This window comes from Neofelis nebulosa, chromosome 2 (genome assembly GCF_028018385.1).
Source record: "Neofelis nebulosa isolate mNeoNeb1 chromosome 2, mNeoNeb1.pri, whole genome shotgun sequence".
NCBI lineage: Eukaryota > Metazoa > Chordata > Mammalia > Carnivora > Felidae > Neofelis > Neofelis nebulosa.
In genome coordinates this window covers 211499794-211516504 of record NC_080783.1, presented here as the reverse complement: position 1 = coordinate 211516504, position 16711 = coordinate 211499794, and the positions used below count along the sequence as shown (strand labels likewise).

At 55.5% G+C, this 16711-nt stretch overlaps 1 protein-coding gene across 7 annotated transcripts in view; it reads left to right on the top strand.

Annotated features, from left to right (window-relative positions):
- The window catches only part of KAZN (kazrin, periplakin interacting protein), a 1084458-nt gene that overhangs the window by 1029481 nt on the left and 38266 nt on the right, over nt 1-16711 (top strand). For 5 of the 7 annotated variants that reach the window (XM_058696318.1, XM_058696330.1, XM_058696337.1 and 2 more), the window contains one exon: nt 215-338. In XM_058696318.1, the coding sequence (XP_058552301.1) occupies nt 215-338 (124 nt within the window). Of the gene's footprint in view, nt 1-214; nt 2825-16711 lie in introns of those variants that run through there. The other 2 variants (XM_058696357.1, XM_058696350.1) reach the window with 2 other exon arrangements.

Sequence of the window (16711 nt, the reverse complement as noted above, 5' to 3'; positions counted from 1 at the left end):
GGGTGGGTCCCGCCGTGGTCCCAGAGAGCTTCCGCAACTGGCCCGAGTGGGCTCCGCCAGCGAGGAGGGGCAGACCCTGGCATTTCACCCACCCGTGGCCCCTGCCGCCTGCCCGCCCCCTGTCCCTCCGCCCCTCTCCCCCCCCCCTCCCCGCACCCAGCTCAGGTGGCTTTGTTCTTCTCCTTCCACCCCCGCCGCCCGCCCGACTCCTCAGTCACTAGAGGATCTTGAAGACCAAAAACGGAAAAAGAAGAAAGAGAAGATGGGATTCGGCTCCATCTCGCGCGTCTTCGCCAGAGGGAAGCAGCGGAAGTCCCTCGACCCCGGCCTCTTTGATGGTACCGCCCCTGATTATTACATAGAGGAGGACGCGGACTGGTGATACCCGCCTCCCTGCGCCTGCCGCGCGCAGGCGTGTCTGTGCGTGTGGACGTGCGTGCGAGCGCGGGGGAGGGGGGGCGCGGCGGGGCGTGCGTGGCGGGGCGTGTGCGGGCGCGAGCTCCCGCGCACGTGGGTGCTGGGCGTGGCCGAGCGCGGGCCCCGCCCCCTGCGGCGCCACCTCTGTAATTGATGTACATACTCCAACCGTGTGTGACTCTGTCAACTCTCTGTCGTCCTCGGAGCGATACAGTCGTGTTGTTAATCTGGGTTTGTTTCTGTTTCTTTTCCGTGTTTTGTTTTTTTTTCTTTTTGTTCGGTTCGTTGGGTTTTTTTTTTTCTCACCCTCCCCCCCCTTCTCCTCCCCTCCTCCTTTTTTATGAAACTTGAAAACTTGAAGGACTGCTGTGTATTTGTAAATAACAAAACTATTGTGCACTCCGTGCTTGTAAATGTCCCTTGTCCAAACTGCTACTCTTGGAGCCCGTCTGCCCAAGGATGTGGTCTGTTTTTGCTGTCCCGTTCCCCCGCCCCGCCCCGCCCCCCAGGTGTGAACGCGTGGGACCAGACCCTGTCCCCGGGGCGCCGAGTCACTTTAATCCGCAAGCTGCCCAAGTGGTCGGGTAAGGTCGGCTCCTCGCCAAGACCCGGAGCCCGGCCAGGGGATTGGGGGCGGCGGGGAGGGAGGGGGGCGGCTTACCTTGGCTCGGCGTGCCGGAGGTCAAACGGGCTCTTTTTAACGGCCTGCCAGTTTTTAAATTGCGTTGCCGTTTCTTTCTTTATGGAAAAAAAAAAAAAAAAAAAGAAAATTGTTCCGTTTAATTTATTTGCACAAACGCAGAAGACTTATTCTATCTAAATTATTACATAAATATTGGAATGTATATTTTTCCATGGGGTGGGCGGGAGGCGGGTGTTTTGTTGACTTGTCTGTTCTATTATCATGCTGCTGCCAAACTGTGCAAGGTAGACTTTAGGGTGGCCAGAACCCAAGGACCATTGGATTTCAAAGCTTGCTTTTTTCCGTTCTTTCTTCTCTTTCTCCCCCGTTCTTCGGCCCCTGCATGGAAGTGCACTCCACCTTCCTTCCCACCCATAGCTCTTCCCCCTTTCTAAATATCTATTTATTTATCTCAAATAAGGAAAACTGACCTCAGTGAGCAGAGGGCCAGCTGTGATGGTCACCTTCTCTTGGGTCTGTCTTTTGTGAGAGCGGTTGAGTTCAGAGTGAGACAGCCAATCACATGACCACAGGGTATGGCCACAGGGACCCTCGGCCCGAGTCGGTGCCACGAGGGGCCTCGAGAGGCCATAGGTTCTTCCCTGCAGCTGTGTCTTTCTCATCCTCGGGTCATTCTGCATGTTGGCCAGGCAGGTGTCCTTGGAGGAGGCACCCACCTCAAGGGGAGGGCTGCTGGGGACACAGTGTCCAGCATCAGAACCTCTCTGCCCTCCCCATTCTGGCTGGTTCCTCCAGCCACACTTAATAGAATCTCCCGGGATCCCTTGGGCCCTGTCCTCCCAACTTGTCACAACAGCCTGAGCCCCCTCACCCCAGGAGAGAAGGGCTGGCAGGAAATCGGCCCATTTGGGGAGCAACATTGGCCCCAGGGAGGCTTCACCAGCAAAGGAACCGTGTACATTGTAACGCCAGGTGATGGAGAACTCGTGAGCTTCTAAGCCAGGGCCTCCTAAGGCCTAAAACTAGCTTAACCTTTTCTTTTGTTGACCTGTGGATCCCCCCCCCCTCCCCCTGCTTCACCTTAACTACTAACACAGCTCGATGACCCGCACCCTCTGCACAACAGTAGTGGCGCTTTCTGCTAACTGTAACATTTTCAGCTCTTACAAAGGAAGGAGATTTGAAAGTGCTGGAGAATCTCTATCAGAAAGATAGGATATTTTGTCCAAAGTCTCTAAAGCAAACAAAAAAGCACCAGTAGGCTGTTCCCTTTCCTTCTGACTCGGTGGGGGCCGGGGGCGGGGGGGCGGTTGCTGGGCAAGAGCAGGCAGGGTACCTAATAAGGATCTTTCGGGCCTCCTTCGGCTAAGCTGTTTAACCGAGCCTGGCGGTGAGGGAGAGCGGCCGGAGCTGACATCTTTCTCTACGGAGAGAGACTTTAGAAAATACTTTTCTTCCCCCATGATTTTTTGTTTCCTTTCGGTTGATTTTTATTGTTTGCCCTTTACTTATGAGAACATAAGATTGCAACCACTCCTGGTAATGATTTAGTAGTTCCTTTTCATTTCAGTTTTTGTAAATTAGGAGATAAATCTAAGAGTTACTAAGGATGATTTATTTAAGAGAACTACGTCAAATAGCGAATGAGTTATGGGTAAATTAGTTGAAAATAACTTTTCCCATGGGGAAGGTTTCTCGAAGGCATGGATGCAAATATAAAATATAAAAAAAAAAAATCTAAATAAAGCTTATTTTAAAATATTATTGAACTCTATGTTATTTGAGTGCTTCTATCTTGCTCCGGGCAGGGGGCAAAGCCCCTGCATGGCCTGCTCCTTGAAATTCCAGGGCTGGGTCCGGAGGGGCCGAGGAAAGCTGGCTGAATTCTGGCTGAATTCTGGGCCCGTGGTGGGGGCGGAGGCCAGGGTGGCCTCCCAGAAACCTCTCACCTTGGCCGCCCTGACTGTAATTTGGGGGAGCTGTCAGCATCCAGGGCTGCCTGTGGTCCTATCGTGCCACCTGTAAGCCTGGCACCCTGGCCCTGAGTTCTCCAGTCCAGCGGCCCCGGTCAGCTTTCCTCTGCTTCCTTCTCTCCCCGGCCATCCTTCCAAAGGCCCAGAAACGGGCCTGTGAGTTTGGGGCATGTTACTTCCTGCAGACCTCAGTGGGCCTCTGCATCGTCCCAACGTCCCACCTACCCTGGGGACAGGAGAGGAGCTTAAAAGAGAAATCAATGGAGTCACAGGACTTTCCTGATCAAGCCAGTGTGGGCCAGGCTTTTTCGAGTCCCAGGAGATCCCTCCGATGCAAAGCCTGGGCCTCTTCCCAGTGAAACTCCACAGTGTTGCCCGAGAAGAGGTCACCCTGGATACCCAACCCCCGATTGCAGCCAGGGCCTTCGACCTCTATCTCCCAACTTAAAGACAAATCCTCTCCCGCAATCAAACTGATGGAAGCCCCTGTCATTTCTGCTGGAAGAAAGCTCAAAGTTCCATGATCTATGAACCATGCCGAGAAGTCGTGCAGCTCAGGACTTCGGGGAACTTAGGGACGTCCACCCCGGCAGTTCTCAACCTGGCCACACGTTAGAATCACCTGCAGAGCTTGTGAAAACCGTTAACCGATGCCAGGCCACATCCCTGAATCAGAGCGTGGTTAAGCCTTCTCTGGTGCATTCTAAGGTGCAGTCAGCATGGAGAACCACTGGGCTGAGGAGGGTGAGAAGCCCAAACTTACATGCCACTGCTCCCCGCTCTCTGGCCTCATGCAGACATCACTAATCAATCAAAGAGCCCCTCCCACCCAGCCTAAAGTGGCCTCTGATTTCTTCACTTTACAAAGCCTCAGACAGCCCCTGCCGATCAGTCAGACTTTGGCATACGAGGGGAAAGCCTTTCTGTCATCCCGAAACTAACTCCACCACCCCACCCCACCCGCCCTGGACTGATGGGAAGAACTTTGGCCCAGACAGGAGTGACCTGGCCAAGATTCTAACTATCGCTCCTCTAGCCCTGTAACCTTTTCAAGGGCTGAGCCATACCTCATTCGAAGCTGTGTAGCTCGACTCAAAAGCCACACTACCTCCTTTGTTAATCTTCTCCGAGACCTTACCCCCCAAGTGGTCCGACTTCAAGTGGTACCTATTAGAAATTGAAGTCGGGATGCCCAGGGCATCTAGGGCCAGGGTACAGCCCCACAGGTTGCGTACTGCGCTACTCCAGAAGGCACTACTGTGGAAATGGTGCCCTGTACAGTGCACAACCTGCACAGCTGTACTCAGTGGCCCCTCCACGTGCTCTCCCACCCGTGCTGGCAGGCTCCAACAGATACAACCTAATAACGTAATAATAATATCTAACAATTATTAAGCACTTCCCACGAGCCATGGTCTATGCTGCACATTTTACATGCATTAACTCAGTTAACCCTCCCATAACTGACGAGATCACTACATTTTTTGATGAGAAAACTGAGGTTAAGTAAATCGTCCAGGGTCAAGGGGCTAGTAAAGAACAGAGCTGGATTTCAAACCTAGGGAGTCCATAGTGCCTTGGCCACTCTACCACCTGGGCAGTGAGGGGCTGGGCCTGGTTGGCAGCTCACCTTGCCCACCAGGAGTCTGTGGCACAGCCTAGCACTTCCTTGCTGGTGGGACTGCATCTACTCTATCCATTCCGGCAGCCTTTTACCCCCAGGTCAGGGAGCCCCACCCCTGGGAGGAACTGGGGCAGGCAGACTACATACAAGCTCTTGTCCCGCACTGGTGCTCCATCCGGGCCAGAGGCGTGCCCCCGTTTTGCCCTGCTGCAGGACCCCTCGCTGCACAGAGCTGCCGCAGTCTCAGGGTTAGCTCCGCCCCCGACGTGAGGCGGCGTCTCCCATCCTGGCCACAGCCTGGGCCCGGGAGCCACCCACACCCATGCCTAGCGGGGAATCCCAGTGCCGTGTGGCTGCAACATACGGGGTCACCAGCCCTTTGACCGGGAGTTTTAAAATAGCTACAGGGCCTCTCACCCAAAACCTGCATTCTCACAACACGGGCCTCACAGACACCCCACCCCCAGCCCATCTGCTCCCAACAAACGGCTCCGAAGTTTTTTCCATTCACACCCCACTAGGTGGGGCAAACACTGCCATAGGCCCACATCTCCCACCTGTTCCCATTGTCGAGTAGGAAAAGAACTTGGCGATAATAAAGTATCAGGAGGGAATACATGCAATCACAGCTTTATCTTAGAAGAGGGTTCATAAGCTTAGGTTATGAAGGAATGCCCTATAAACGTGAAGATAACGTAGGAGTTTGATCTGGACTGTAGGTTAGAAGCGTTTGAACATAAACATCAGTGCATCGCTAGTGAAGTGTCACGGTACAGGCCAACCGCGGGTGTAGATCTTGCTGGCAGCCGGGGTGTGGACAGTTCATCCCAGAACCACCGCCACCTGGGGTCGTGAAGCCCACTTACTGAAAAACATACGCAAATATGCAACCCTGTGTGTACTCTTAAGGGTTCTGACCACCGTCCCCAGCAAACAGTCCATGAGAACATGATCCCAAGAGGACTGATCTTTAAGCAGCAAGAACAGCAGTAACAAACTCTTGCCCCGGTCTTCCTGAACGTGGCAGGACCTCCCATTGCCCAGCCCGTCCCCAGGAAGGCCTGGCGACATTGTTGGGCTGCTTGTAGCAGTCGCCCTTCTGAATCCGAGGCCCCAGGACACGCTGGCGGACTGCTCGTCTGCATTACTGAGTTTCAGGTTTTGTCTGATTGCTTTCTTAACGGGTTACCAGTAAATAGCAGTTAATTGCACCAAAACAAGAGAATCTATGAAACTGCACGCCGTGCTCCATGTGGAGGACCCTTGCAGCCCCTCCCCCTCCCCAGCGGGGCCAGGCCGTGCCTGGATCATCGCTCCAGCTCTGGCCCCTGCATCTGATTTCAAGCGAGTTGTCTCACCCGTGAGCCTCGGTGTCCTCTCGTCCTCTCCCCTCCTCACAGGCTCAGAAATGAGCGCTGCATGCGTTTTGGAGCCTGGAAAGCACTGGCCCCACGTGGCCCGCATTCCCCCATGATTTGAGTGGATTTAAGTTCCATCGGGGGTAGGAAAAAAGTGTGGAGGCGGCTTGATATACATCTTGAGCGCAAAGAGGACTCAAGCAAAACTTGTCCCTGGGGATAAAACCTGGTCATCAGGCTGTGTGGACCTGATATCCCTCCAGCTGTGTACCCTCTCCTCAGAGTCCAGATGTAGTTCCAGTGCTGCTCTGTGAGAGAACCCAGGCTTCCCCGCCTCAGAACAGGGAGGCTTGGACCTGTTGGCCCAGAGCATCCACCAGCCGTGACGCCATTCTTTCTAGATTCGAAGGAGAAACCTACTCCCTGCTGTGGCCAGCACAGCGATTAGGCTGCCCGAGCCTAAGTGCTTGGGACAGAAGCCCCCAGGTCACCCCGGGGGAGCACACGTATAAGGACACGTGTGTCAGAACTCGGGGCCAGCCCGGTCTCACGTGCCTCAAACTCTGTGCAAATATTCACTTATCTAATCTTCCCAGTAACCCTCCAGGATAGATACTGTTATTATCCCCATTTTATAGATGAACAAACCAAGGCACAGAGAGGTCAAGTTTCTGCCCAAAGTCACACAGCCAGGAAGAGGCAGAACCGGGTTTCAACTCCAGCACTGGTCTGACTCCAGAGTCTATGTTATCAGTAATTGTGCTGTATGGTCTCCCCCAGGGACAATATCAATAGGAAGCTTCAGAGAACTTAACAAAGCCTCACTAGCCCAGCCCCATGCAGGCTAGCTCTTTGGGGCTCAGTTTTTCTACCCAACAGAGGAAGGAATTGGAATAAGCAGTAGTTTTCAAACTGTGTTCCATGGAACCCTTGAGGGTTCCTCAGGTCACTCCAGAGGCTGCCATAGCTGATAAAAGAATCAGCGGGCAGGGCTCCGGTCCTACCTTCGGCCACAACCTCTGCTCTTATCTGTTGCACGCTGTACCTCCATGCAGGAGTCCATGTGGAGGGTGCCACGACAGGAAAAAACATGAGAAAGAGAAGAGAACCACACACAGATCGGTAGTTAAGAAACCTGACCGCGCCTTGAGTTTTGAGGATACAGATTCCCAGGCTCCATCTTATACCTACTAAATCAGGTCTGGGGGGGTGAGGCCCTGGGATCTGTGTACCGAGCAAGTTCCCCCTCGTGGGCTCAGCTGCCAGAGGTTCGTTCCACGGGGCAGTAGCTGAGGGTGGCATCCTGCCCACGGGTTTCAGCATACACTTGCCATCGGGAAATTTCCCCAAGGGACCATGACCAGGGAGGGCGAGGCTGCCTTTCCGGGGCAGCTCCAGATCCCTCGGGGAGGGCAGAACCATGCTTAGGCCAGGCCCTGAGGAGCAGAGAGCGAAGGGGTCTGGCATTGGCGTACCGTACTGCTGCCCCCCCCTGCCCCTGGGCAGAACCCCCAGCGGTACACCTGTTAGAGTCACAGAGAGGTGCCCAATTCTAGAGGCACGCAGCCAGGAAGTGGGGAGGGGGGGGGGACAGAAGTCAGACCTGGGTGCAGGCCAAGTTCTGAGCGTGGCACCTGCCATCTCAGACTTGGCCGGGGCCCGATGGGGCCCCGTGGACAGCAGATGCTGAGCCCTGCACTTTGGGAGCCAGGCGGCCCGAGCTGTGCCCCGGGGAACAGTCTGGGCGATGCTGCTACTGAGGGAGGGGCCCAGCAGGGCTCTGCCCGGACCCTGCCCTCAGGCTCCTAAGGAGGCCCAGCCTGCAACCCAAGAGCCCCACCACCCCAGCCCAGTGCAGGTGGGAGCCCAGAGCCCAGCTCTGGACTTCCCGTTCCCAGCGTGGCCAAGGACTCGCTGTGTGACCACTGGAAGTCAGTCCCCCTCTCTGGGCCTCAGACACCCTCCAAAATAAGCCAGGGCAGTGGTGGCCTGTGGCATCCTAGGAGTCCTTGATGTCTGAGGCCATCTCCCCCCCCCCCCCCAAACTCATGCCCTTCAGTCCAAAGGCCAGTATATTTCTCTTACAGATACGATTTCGTTGGCACGAAGGGTTTGCAATGCCAAGGCAGTGTGAAACCCTAACCCGTGGGTTCGGTCGTCTGATCTCTGTCCCGTGGGCGGCCTCAGACCTCCTCCCGCACCCCTCACCGTGGAGAAGTCGCTCCCCTGGGCACCCCCAGACCCCTCAGCCCTGCTCCGCACCAGGAAGAGGTGGCCCAGACCCCTTCCCTCCTCACTCTGGCAGAACGGGAAAGCCCGCAAATGGAGGGCCCGAGCCCCGCCCCAGGAGGCCACGTCCAGGTTCCCTGGTCCCCAGGTCCCCTGGATGAACCACAGCAACATTACATAGAAGAATGGCCCTGCCAGGGAGCAGCCCTTCACAGTTTGTAACGCTCTTTCTCGGGCAGACCAGGGTCAAGGCTAAGAGGGTGTGCCCCGGTAGCCCTTAGTCCTGACATCGGCTCCCTGGTAACCTCAGGCTAGTTAGTGAACCTGGCTGGGCCTCAGTTTCCTCACCTGTACGCTGGGGACAATAAAGCATCGTCAAGGGGTGGCCTCAAGGAGGGAAGGAGTTCCCGCATATGGAAAAGGCTTAGCTCAGGTGGCAGTAAATGTCAGCCGCGATGATGTTGGTGAGGACAATGACAGCAGTGATCTCATTTCAGCCCCTCACCCGCCCTGTGAGACGGGCAGGCAGGCCCCTCAGTATAGGTGTGAAGGAAGCTTACTACAAGCGTGAATTAGAGCTGAGAGGGCTCTCGCGGCTTCTTGCCCACTCCCCTCACATTATGGATGGGAAGGGACTTGCCTACAGCCAAGCAGGGTGTCAGCGGCTGAGCCGGTTCTAGAACCCAGGCTCTGAGCAGACCACAAGATTCGGGGCGCACGCGGCGAGGGGGGGGGGCGGGGAATAAATGCTTGGGTCGTCTTGGAAACAATGCCGTGTCTCTAACCCTTAGAGAATCAACACAACACGTTAGCTCTGTAAGGCTCTGACAAGTTCTGCAGTGAAGAAAAATACCACACTTTTTTCCACCTCGTGTTTCCCAAACTTAATGGACCACAGAACCATGCATTTTTTAAGGTTTATTTTGATAGAGAGAGAACACAAGCAGGAGAGGGGTAGAGAGAGGGAGAGAGAGAGAGAATCCCAAGCAGGCTTGCACAGTGTGGAGCCTGACGCGGGGCCCGAACCCACGAACCGTGAAATCATGACCTGAGCCGAAACCAGGAGTCAGATGCTTAACCGACCGAGCCATCCAGGTGGCCCAAGGACGCTGCGTTTTTTGTCTAGTTCCATGGAGCACCCCCTACCCCTCTGGGACGTGTGGCAATGGGCGACTCCTTAAGCCCCCATATCCTGTGCTTGGAGGCGCTAAGCCAGTGGTTCTTTGGAGAGCTTGGAGCCCACCACACTTCTGACATCATTTAGCCCTGGAAAGTTCCTGAGGCTCGTGTGGGATTCCCACGTGCCTTAAGGAGTGAGCCAGGAGCAAGGCCAGGTGGGCCTCTTTCTATCCCCTTTGCTTAGTTAGAAAGGACCTGAGTCAGTATAGGGCATCTGCACACGGGCCCCCGCGGGCTGGCTAAGAAGTGCCAGCCCCAGGGAATTCATCTTGTGGCCGTCCCGGGTCCCAGGCGTGGGCAGAGAGGCCCAGTCCATTGCCACAGGGCCTTGGACAGGGACAGGAATGGGCACATCCTGCCGGCACAGCTGGCCCCGCCTGCCCTGTCTCCCCACCAGCTCTGAGCTGCCTAATGGCTTTCCCCGGGACAGGCCACAGACACTGGAGGCACATCCAAGCTGGGTCCATGCACACACAGTGCCAGCTCCCCTCCTTGCTAGGACACCCATGTCTTGGGGGGGCGGCACAGAGCCTGCGGTTGGGGGCGGGCAGGCCAGGGAGGAGAGAAATCCGCCCCTAGCAGCTGTCACCGCAGACGCCAGTGCTGTGGCGACAGGGAAGGAGGCTCCCGACAGGCCAGAGGGAATCTGAGGGCCTGTCTACAGGCTCTGAGGGTCAGAGATGACAGGCTGGGTCACCAACTGCAACTCGCGTGTGAGAGCCACTGCCAGGTCCCCTCCGTCTCTCCTTGCGTGTGCGGGAAACACACGATCGTTTCGGCGACAGCCTGAACCCAGCAGAACTGATAAAAACCAAGCAGTACAGGGAGGAGCGTTGAGGAAAGACCAAGCTTTGGAGCCAGACCTCTGGGTTCGATCCCAAAGAAGCCACTCACTCACCCAGTCCCTTTGGGCCTCGGTTTTCCCCTCCATGAGATGGACACCAAACTGCCTATCTCCTGAGGCCACTGCCAAGATGACGTAACAAACGGGCAGTAAGCGTCCAGCCTATGGCAGCTGCGTGTCTCAGCGTGGCAGGAGACTCACGTGAGAGGAAACGTGGGCCAGTGGCCTAAGACACGGACTCTGCGTCCTGGCTGTGCGTTCTGTCCACACCTGATTGACGTCTCCGAGCTCCACTGGCCTCATCCGTGCAATGGGAACGCAGCCGCTCACTGAGCTGGAAAGCACCGGGCAAGCCCAGACGTCACGGCGGGGGCCTCCCGGTATGAGCTGGAATGTCTTTCCTGAAACCCTCTCCGCTTTAGGTCAGCTCTAGCGGCCCCGCCGCACAGTGCTGTGGGCGATGACAGGGGCTCACCCCCACGAGCACTCTCGGGAGCCAGCACCGAGCTGCACGCTTACCCCCCTCATTCCCGCTATGTCCCGGTCCCAGAGGCCTCCGGCAGGTTGGGAAGAGGGTACCCGGGGGCCCCGCAGTCTGGCCCCTCCTAAGGAAGCAAGCCCCGCTGGGCTCTAGTGCTTCCAGACCTCCTGATCTTTCAAAAGAAGCCAAAAATGCCACAGATACACCGCAGTTCTTACCACTGGCAACTCAGGTTTTTTAGAAGATCCGTGTTCTTTAGGGGGAAAAAAAATTTCCACGGCCCCGGTCTGTCTCCAGGCCACCTGCTCTGCCACGTCTGCTCTGGATTCCCTCTGTCCTTGTCTTTCCCCTTGATCGCAGAGCCCCGTGTGCCTGCCCGGCCACAGGCGTCCATCTCAATTTGACACGTGTCCTCCTTCACCAGAGGGCCCTGCGGCCCTTCCCTCGATGGGGAGCCCGGCAGCAGGCGACCACGCTCGTTTCTGAACCCAGAGCAGGGCTCCCAGAGCTCAGGGTGTTGAGGAAGTAGCAGGTGCCCTCCGAATTCTGGATTCGGCACAGGAATCCTGAGCCCACCTGGCCCCCAGAGGGCTGTGGTCAGACTCGGGGGCAGCCTGCCTGCGGCCCGGAGCCCAGCCAGGGGACTCCACCATTTCTCGTGGCCGCGCTCGGTGGGATTCAGAGATGGAAAGGGTGGCAGGGGAGGCCTCGCTTCACCCTCAGGTGGAGGTGTTGATGGGCTGGCAAAGGGGAACCCCAAGCTCTCCCAGAAATGCCAGGCGGATGCGTGGTCACCGGTGCGGAAACAGCCGTAACCTGCAGGCCCAGGGATACGGTGTGGGTGTCAGGCTGAGGACGGAGGACAAGGACTGGCTTCTGGCGGGGGGAAGAAGGGCGTAGGGAGTGAGAAAAGCTGGGGGAGGGGAGGAGAGGAGGACGCGATCTGCAGACATTTCCTGAGTGCCAGGCGAGTCCAGGCCCTTGACATACACTCAGTAAGTCATTCGACAAACACGGGCTGGCCGCTCCCCGTGTGCCAGGCCTAGGGCTCAGGCGGAGGATGCAGGTGTGAACACGAGACGACAGAAGTCACCCTAATGTAGTCCTCACCAAAATCGCACGAAGGGTCTGTTATGGTCCCAACCTTACAAGGGAAGACACGGAGGCTCAGACAGGTGACAGAAATAGCCGAGGGGACATAGCACGTGATGAAACAAGGATAAGAATTGGGGTCCAACAGCGCCCTAAACCCAGGCAGGTGCAAGTACAGCTGACAAAGCCAGGAGCTGTCAGAGTGGCTTAGTCCCCTCTCATCTCCAGAAAGTCAAGACCAGCACCAGCTTTTTCCCTGACAATTCCAGTTAGGGGTCGAAGTTGTAAGAATGCCCTCCATGAGCCCCACCAGAGCTCGCTCTTCATTTTAAAGGACATTAAAAATCTGCTCAGAAGCATCTTTGCTCTTCCTAAATTAGCCTTGGTGCCAGAAACAGTGTAGCTCATCGCAGGTACAGGAAAGTTCCAGGCAGCTGGGAGTATTTTGAAGGAGGTTGGAGGCTGGACAGTTTGCACTCACCACTTAGGATGATCCCAGAGAGCGGCATTGGCTCCAGGGGCCTCGCCCTGAGCCAGAGGTCCACAGATCCGACTCGCTGGGGGTCCCCCCTGTGCCAGCGAGCAAACGGATAGGGTCCCACGACCATCCTGATAACCGCAGTCCACGGGACTCACAGAAGCAGGCTGAGCCGACCCAGAAAGGACCTCAGAGGTCCTGAGGGCCGGAGGGGAGCCGGGAGGGCTGGGAGCCAGGCTGAAAATCCCATCAGGGAGCCCGGGCACAGCTGGGCCCTCAAAGCACACAGCAACTGGATGCTCTAACCTGGCCTCCCAAGAGCCGTACAGACGCAAACTCGTCCTGTCTCCACGGGGCCCTGGGAGACCGATCCTTCTCCAGCCCCCAGCCTCTGCTTCCTACAGGCCTCACCTCCCAGACCCGCCCATCGGTAGAAAAGCCAGTTAGGAAACTAGGCCCTCAAGAGTACTAGCCGTGGGAACACAGGGGGAGGCCGCCCCCAGCATAAACAAAAGGGCAGAGAGATTTCAGGCGCAGATCAGACTCTAAGAAGGTCTTCCCAAACGTGGGCACTATTCGGTGGGGGGGGGGGGGGGGGGGGCAGGTCAGCAAGGAGCAAAAAGGAAAGCTTCTCTCTACATTGTTAAAGCAGACAGTGGCTGTCATTGGATGACACTGCACCTGCCTGCCCTGGACCTCGTCTCCACATCTTGCCCCTAAGTCTGTAAAATTAAGAAATACTTGCCAATCAGCTACCCGGGAAGTGAGTACGGAGCAGGTGAAGCCTTGCCCAGTCCAGGAAATCGATTCCCTGCCTCTTGGGAAAATTCCCCAAGGGGCTGGCGGGAAGTGGTGACGGGGGGAGGAGGGAAGATGTCCTCTGAGGTTGGGGACAGGGGTCTTGTCGCCCCAGGGGACAGACACAGTGAGCACAAGCTTAGGGCCTTTGCCAGGCACCAAAAAGGAGGGGAAAGGGAAATATGTGAGGTTTTCTCTGAACGCATCAAACAGTTATCGCTGGTAAGGGCTGAACTCTGTCTGACTTCTATGTGTGCTTTGTGGTTCTGTGGATTTTCTTTCTTATTTTTTTAATGTTTATTTATTTTTGAGAGAGAGACAGACAGAGAATGAGCAGGGGAGGGTCAGAGAGAGGGAGACAGAATCCAAAGGAGGCGCCAAGCTCTGAGCTGTCAGCTGAGCCCAACGCGGGGCTCAAATTCACACCTTGAGATCATGACCTGAGCCGAAGTCGGATGCTTAACCGATAGAGCCAGGTGCCCCGGTCTTGTGGATTTTAAAGGACATGGGGGGAGGGAGTGCCGTCAGCTTTTGAGCTCAGGGCCTCCAAACACCCGCTGGGCACTGGGGTCAGGGTGTTGTGGGCGGGTGGCGAGCCCACCGGGGTCCCGCCGTCACCCCAGCAGCTACATGGTCAGTGACTCGATGCCGTGTGAACCTGTGTTGTCGGTCTGGCACTCCAGGGTCTGTCTTTTGCACATCTTTCACAGGGGCTGTGACTGCGGGCTCCAGCAAAGCATCTCCATGCAATGCAGCGGCTGTTATCAGGCCATAAAATGTTACTTTCTCATATTATAATGCAGAATTTTAAAAAATGAGAATTCAGCTTCTGGCTGGATAAGTGCTGACAGGGGGCTCCCTGCCACTGCCCAAGGGCACGGAGTTTTGACCTTACTTGGCTGGCAGAGCAGGGTGGGTCTGAGAACAGAGGGGCCCCGGGGCGGAAGGATGGGGGCGCCCGGAGCAGCCACACTGTGTGCTCACTGGCATCTAGGGTGTGGAGGCCAGGTATGCCCCTAACCATCCTCCCCGGCGCAGGACAGCCCCTACAACAAAGAATGAGCCAGTCCCAGATGTCATTCAGCAGCGCTGAACAGGAATGAGACCATATGGTGTGTTCAGGAAGCTGCAAGCAGCTTGATGTGGCCGAAAGGAGGTGGGACGAAGAGGAGCCTGGAGGGAGAGGCCTCCCTCCCTCCTTACCTCTCATCCTGCCTGCTTTCTTTTAACCAGCGTCTCTAGAGCACCTTCTGTCCAGGCAGTAGAGGGCAGGATCCGGCTCATACAGGCTCACAAACAGATTTCCTCGCTCACATCCAGCGACCTCTTGCTGGTCAGTGAAATCGGCCACGGTGGGTGAATCTACACCACAGAGATCCGCAGAGATTGAGCCCTTGCTGAGGGCCAGAGATACCGAGGGGGCAAAAGCAGGGCCCGCCCCCTTCCTTCCGGGATTGGGGTTGCCATTCACCAAGTAATCCCCTGACCGTTCGTTAATTTCAGCCGAGAGAAGCGCAGGCAGGAAGAGCCCCTGGGTTAATGAGAGCCCCGCGAGCACACGCACCTGGAGCGGAGGCGTGCTGGTGACCGGCCTCCCCCAGGTGACCTGAGAAGGGGTCCCTGGAAGAGGCAACATTTCACTAGAGCCTGAAGGCTTCATAGGAGTTCACCAAGCAGATAAGCCAGCGGGCTGGGGGGGGGGGGGGGGGGCTTTCAGGCAGAGAGCAGCAGGTGCAATGGATTCGAGATGAGGGAGGGGATCAGGAGTGCTGGAAAAGTGCCAGAAGCCCAGGGTGCCAGAGAGGGGGTGAGGGACAGAGGAGAAGCCAGCCAAGGGCTGAGTCACAGAGAGTCTTGTCATGTAAGGAGTCTGGGCTTCATCCAGGGAACCGGTGATGGATGTTGAGCAGAAGAGGTCCCTGGGAAGATTCAAATTAAAACAAAAACAAAAAACCACCGACTGCCCTTTTCCCAGAACTTGGGCTTCTGCCGATGGCATTAAGCATCACCGTGAACCAGACTTGGGTGGTAAAGAGGTGGAGAGACCTGACCTCTGACCTGGGAACTCCCTTTGTGGCAAAGGCAGACAGACAGACCCGCCCACCAGCGGTGCCCACAGAACGTGAAGAGCGCTGGGTGGACAGTGCCCTCGGCCAAGAGGGACGTCCTCTCGGGGCTGTGCGGAGCAAGGCGGACCGGGGACCCTCCCTCCACAGAACCACTAAAGCTAAAATAGAGCATACTTCCTCATGTATCTCCGACCTCACCAAAAGTTAGGGATATCCCCAAGTTGCCCCTATCCAAAACTAAGAAGCTGTGAGCTAATCCCAGAACGAGGAGCAGTGAGTGATAACTCAGTGTGGAAACCGGGGTCTGTCCTGGGAACAGATGCTGATGTCAGGACTGTGTACCCGGAATTCCGTGTCAGGGCATGGCACAGTGAAGGAACAGAGTCTGTGGTCCCTCGTCCTCCCAGGTCCCTCTAACAGGAACGAAGTGGTCCCTGCTGCCAGGTATCATCCCCATTCCCTACCTCCTCCTACGCCGGCAAATCCTCTCTGGAGGACAGCACCTGCTATTTAGACACTAGAGATTCCCAGAAGATCAAACCTGAGTTCAGCACGCATGCAAATCCACAGAAAAACACAACCAATTTAGAGCCTCCACGTTCTTTTCAGATACAGGAATTACCAATACCAAATATAAGCTAACACGTAGGTCGTTCTTTAAAAAAAAAAATTAAGATGAGGGGCACCTGGGGGGCTCAACTGGTTAAGCATCCAACTCTAGAGATCAGCTCAGGTCATGATCTCACAGTTCATGGGATCGAGCCCCACGCCAGGCTCAGAGCCCAGCACGGAGCCTGGTTAGGATTCTCCCTCTTCCTCTCTCTGTTTCTCTTCCCCCACCCCCTCAAAATAAATAAATAAACATAAAATTTTTTTTTAATTTAAGATGAAACCGTAACATGAGTAATCAACAAAAGACCATCTAAACAGACCAGGTGAACTTGGAAAAGCACCAACTTTTAGAAATACATAGTAACATTTAAAAAAATAAAATCTGGGGTGCCTGGGTGGCTCAGTCAGTTAAGCGTCTGACTCTTGACTTCGGCTCGGGTCATGATCTCACGGTTCGTGGGTTCGAGCCCCACACCAGGCTCTGCAGTTGGCAGTGATGAACCCTTCCTGCCCCTCCTCTGCTCGTGCTCTCTCTCAAAATAAGTAAAGCTTAAAAAAAAAAAAAAAAAAAAAAAAAAAAAACTTAAAAAAATAAATACATAAAATCCAAGGCTGGATTAACCAGCAGTGTAAATATCCGAAGAGAGGATTTTAAAAATGGAAAATAGGTGTAAGGAAATTACCCAGAATGCAATGCTGGAAATGCTGCATTCTGGGAAACCGTGGGGAGAAATTAGTTTTCTGGTCCCCCACAATAGCCGCTAGCCACACGTGGCAACATAAACCTGTATTTGAATTAAAATTAAATAACATCTTAAGTTCAGTTCCTCAGCTGCACCAGCCACACTTTGAGTGCCCGCAGTCATATGTGGCTAACAGCTGTCACATTGGACAATGCAGATTATCCAACATTT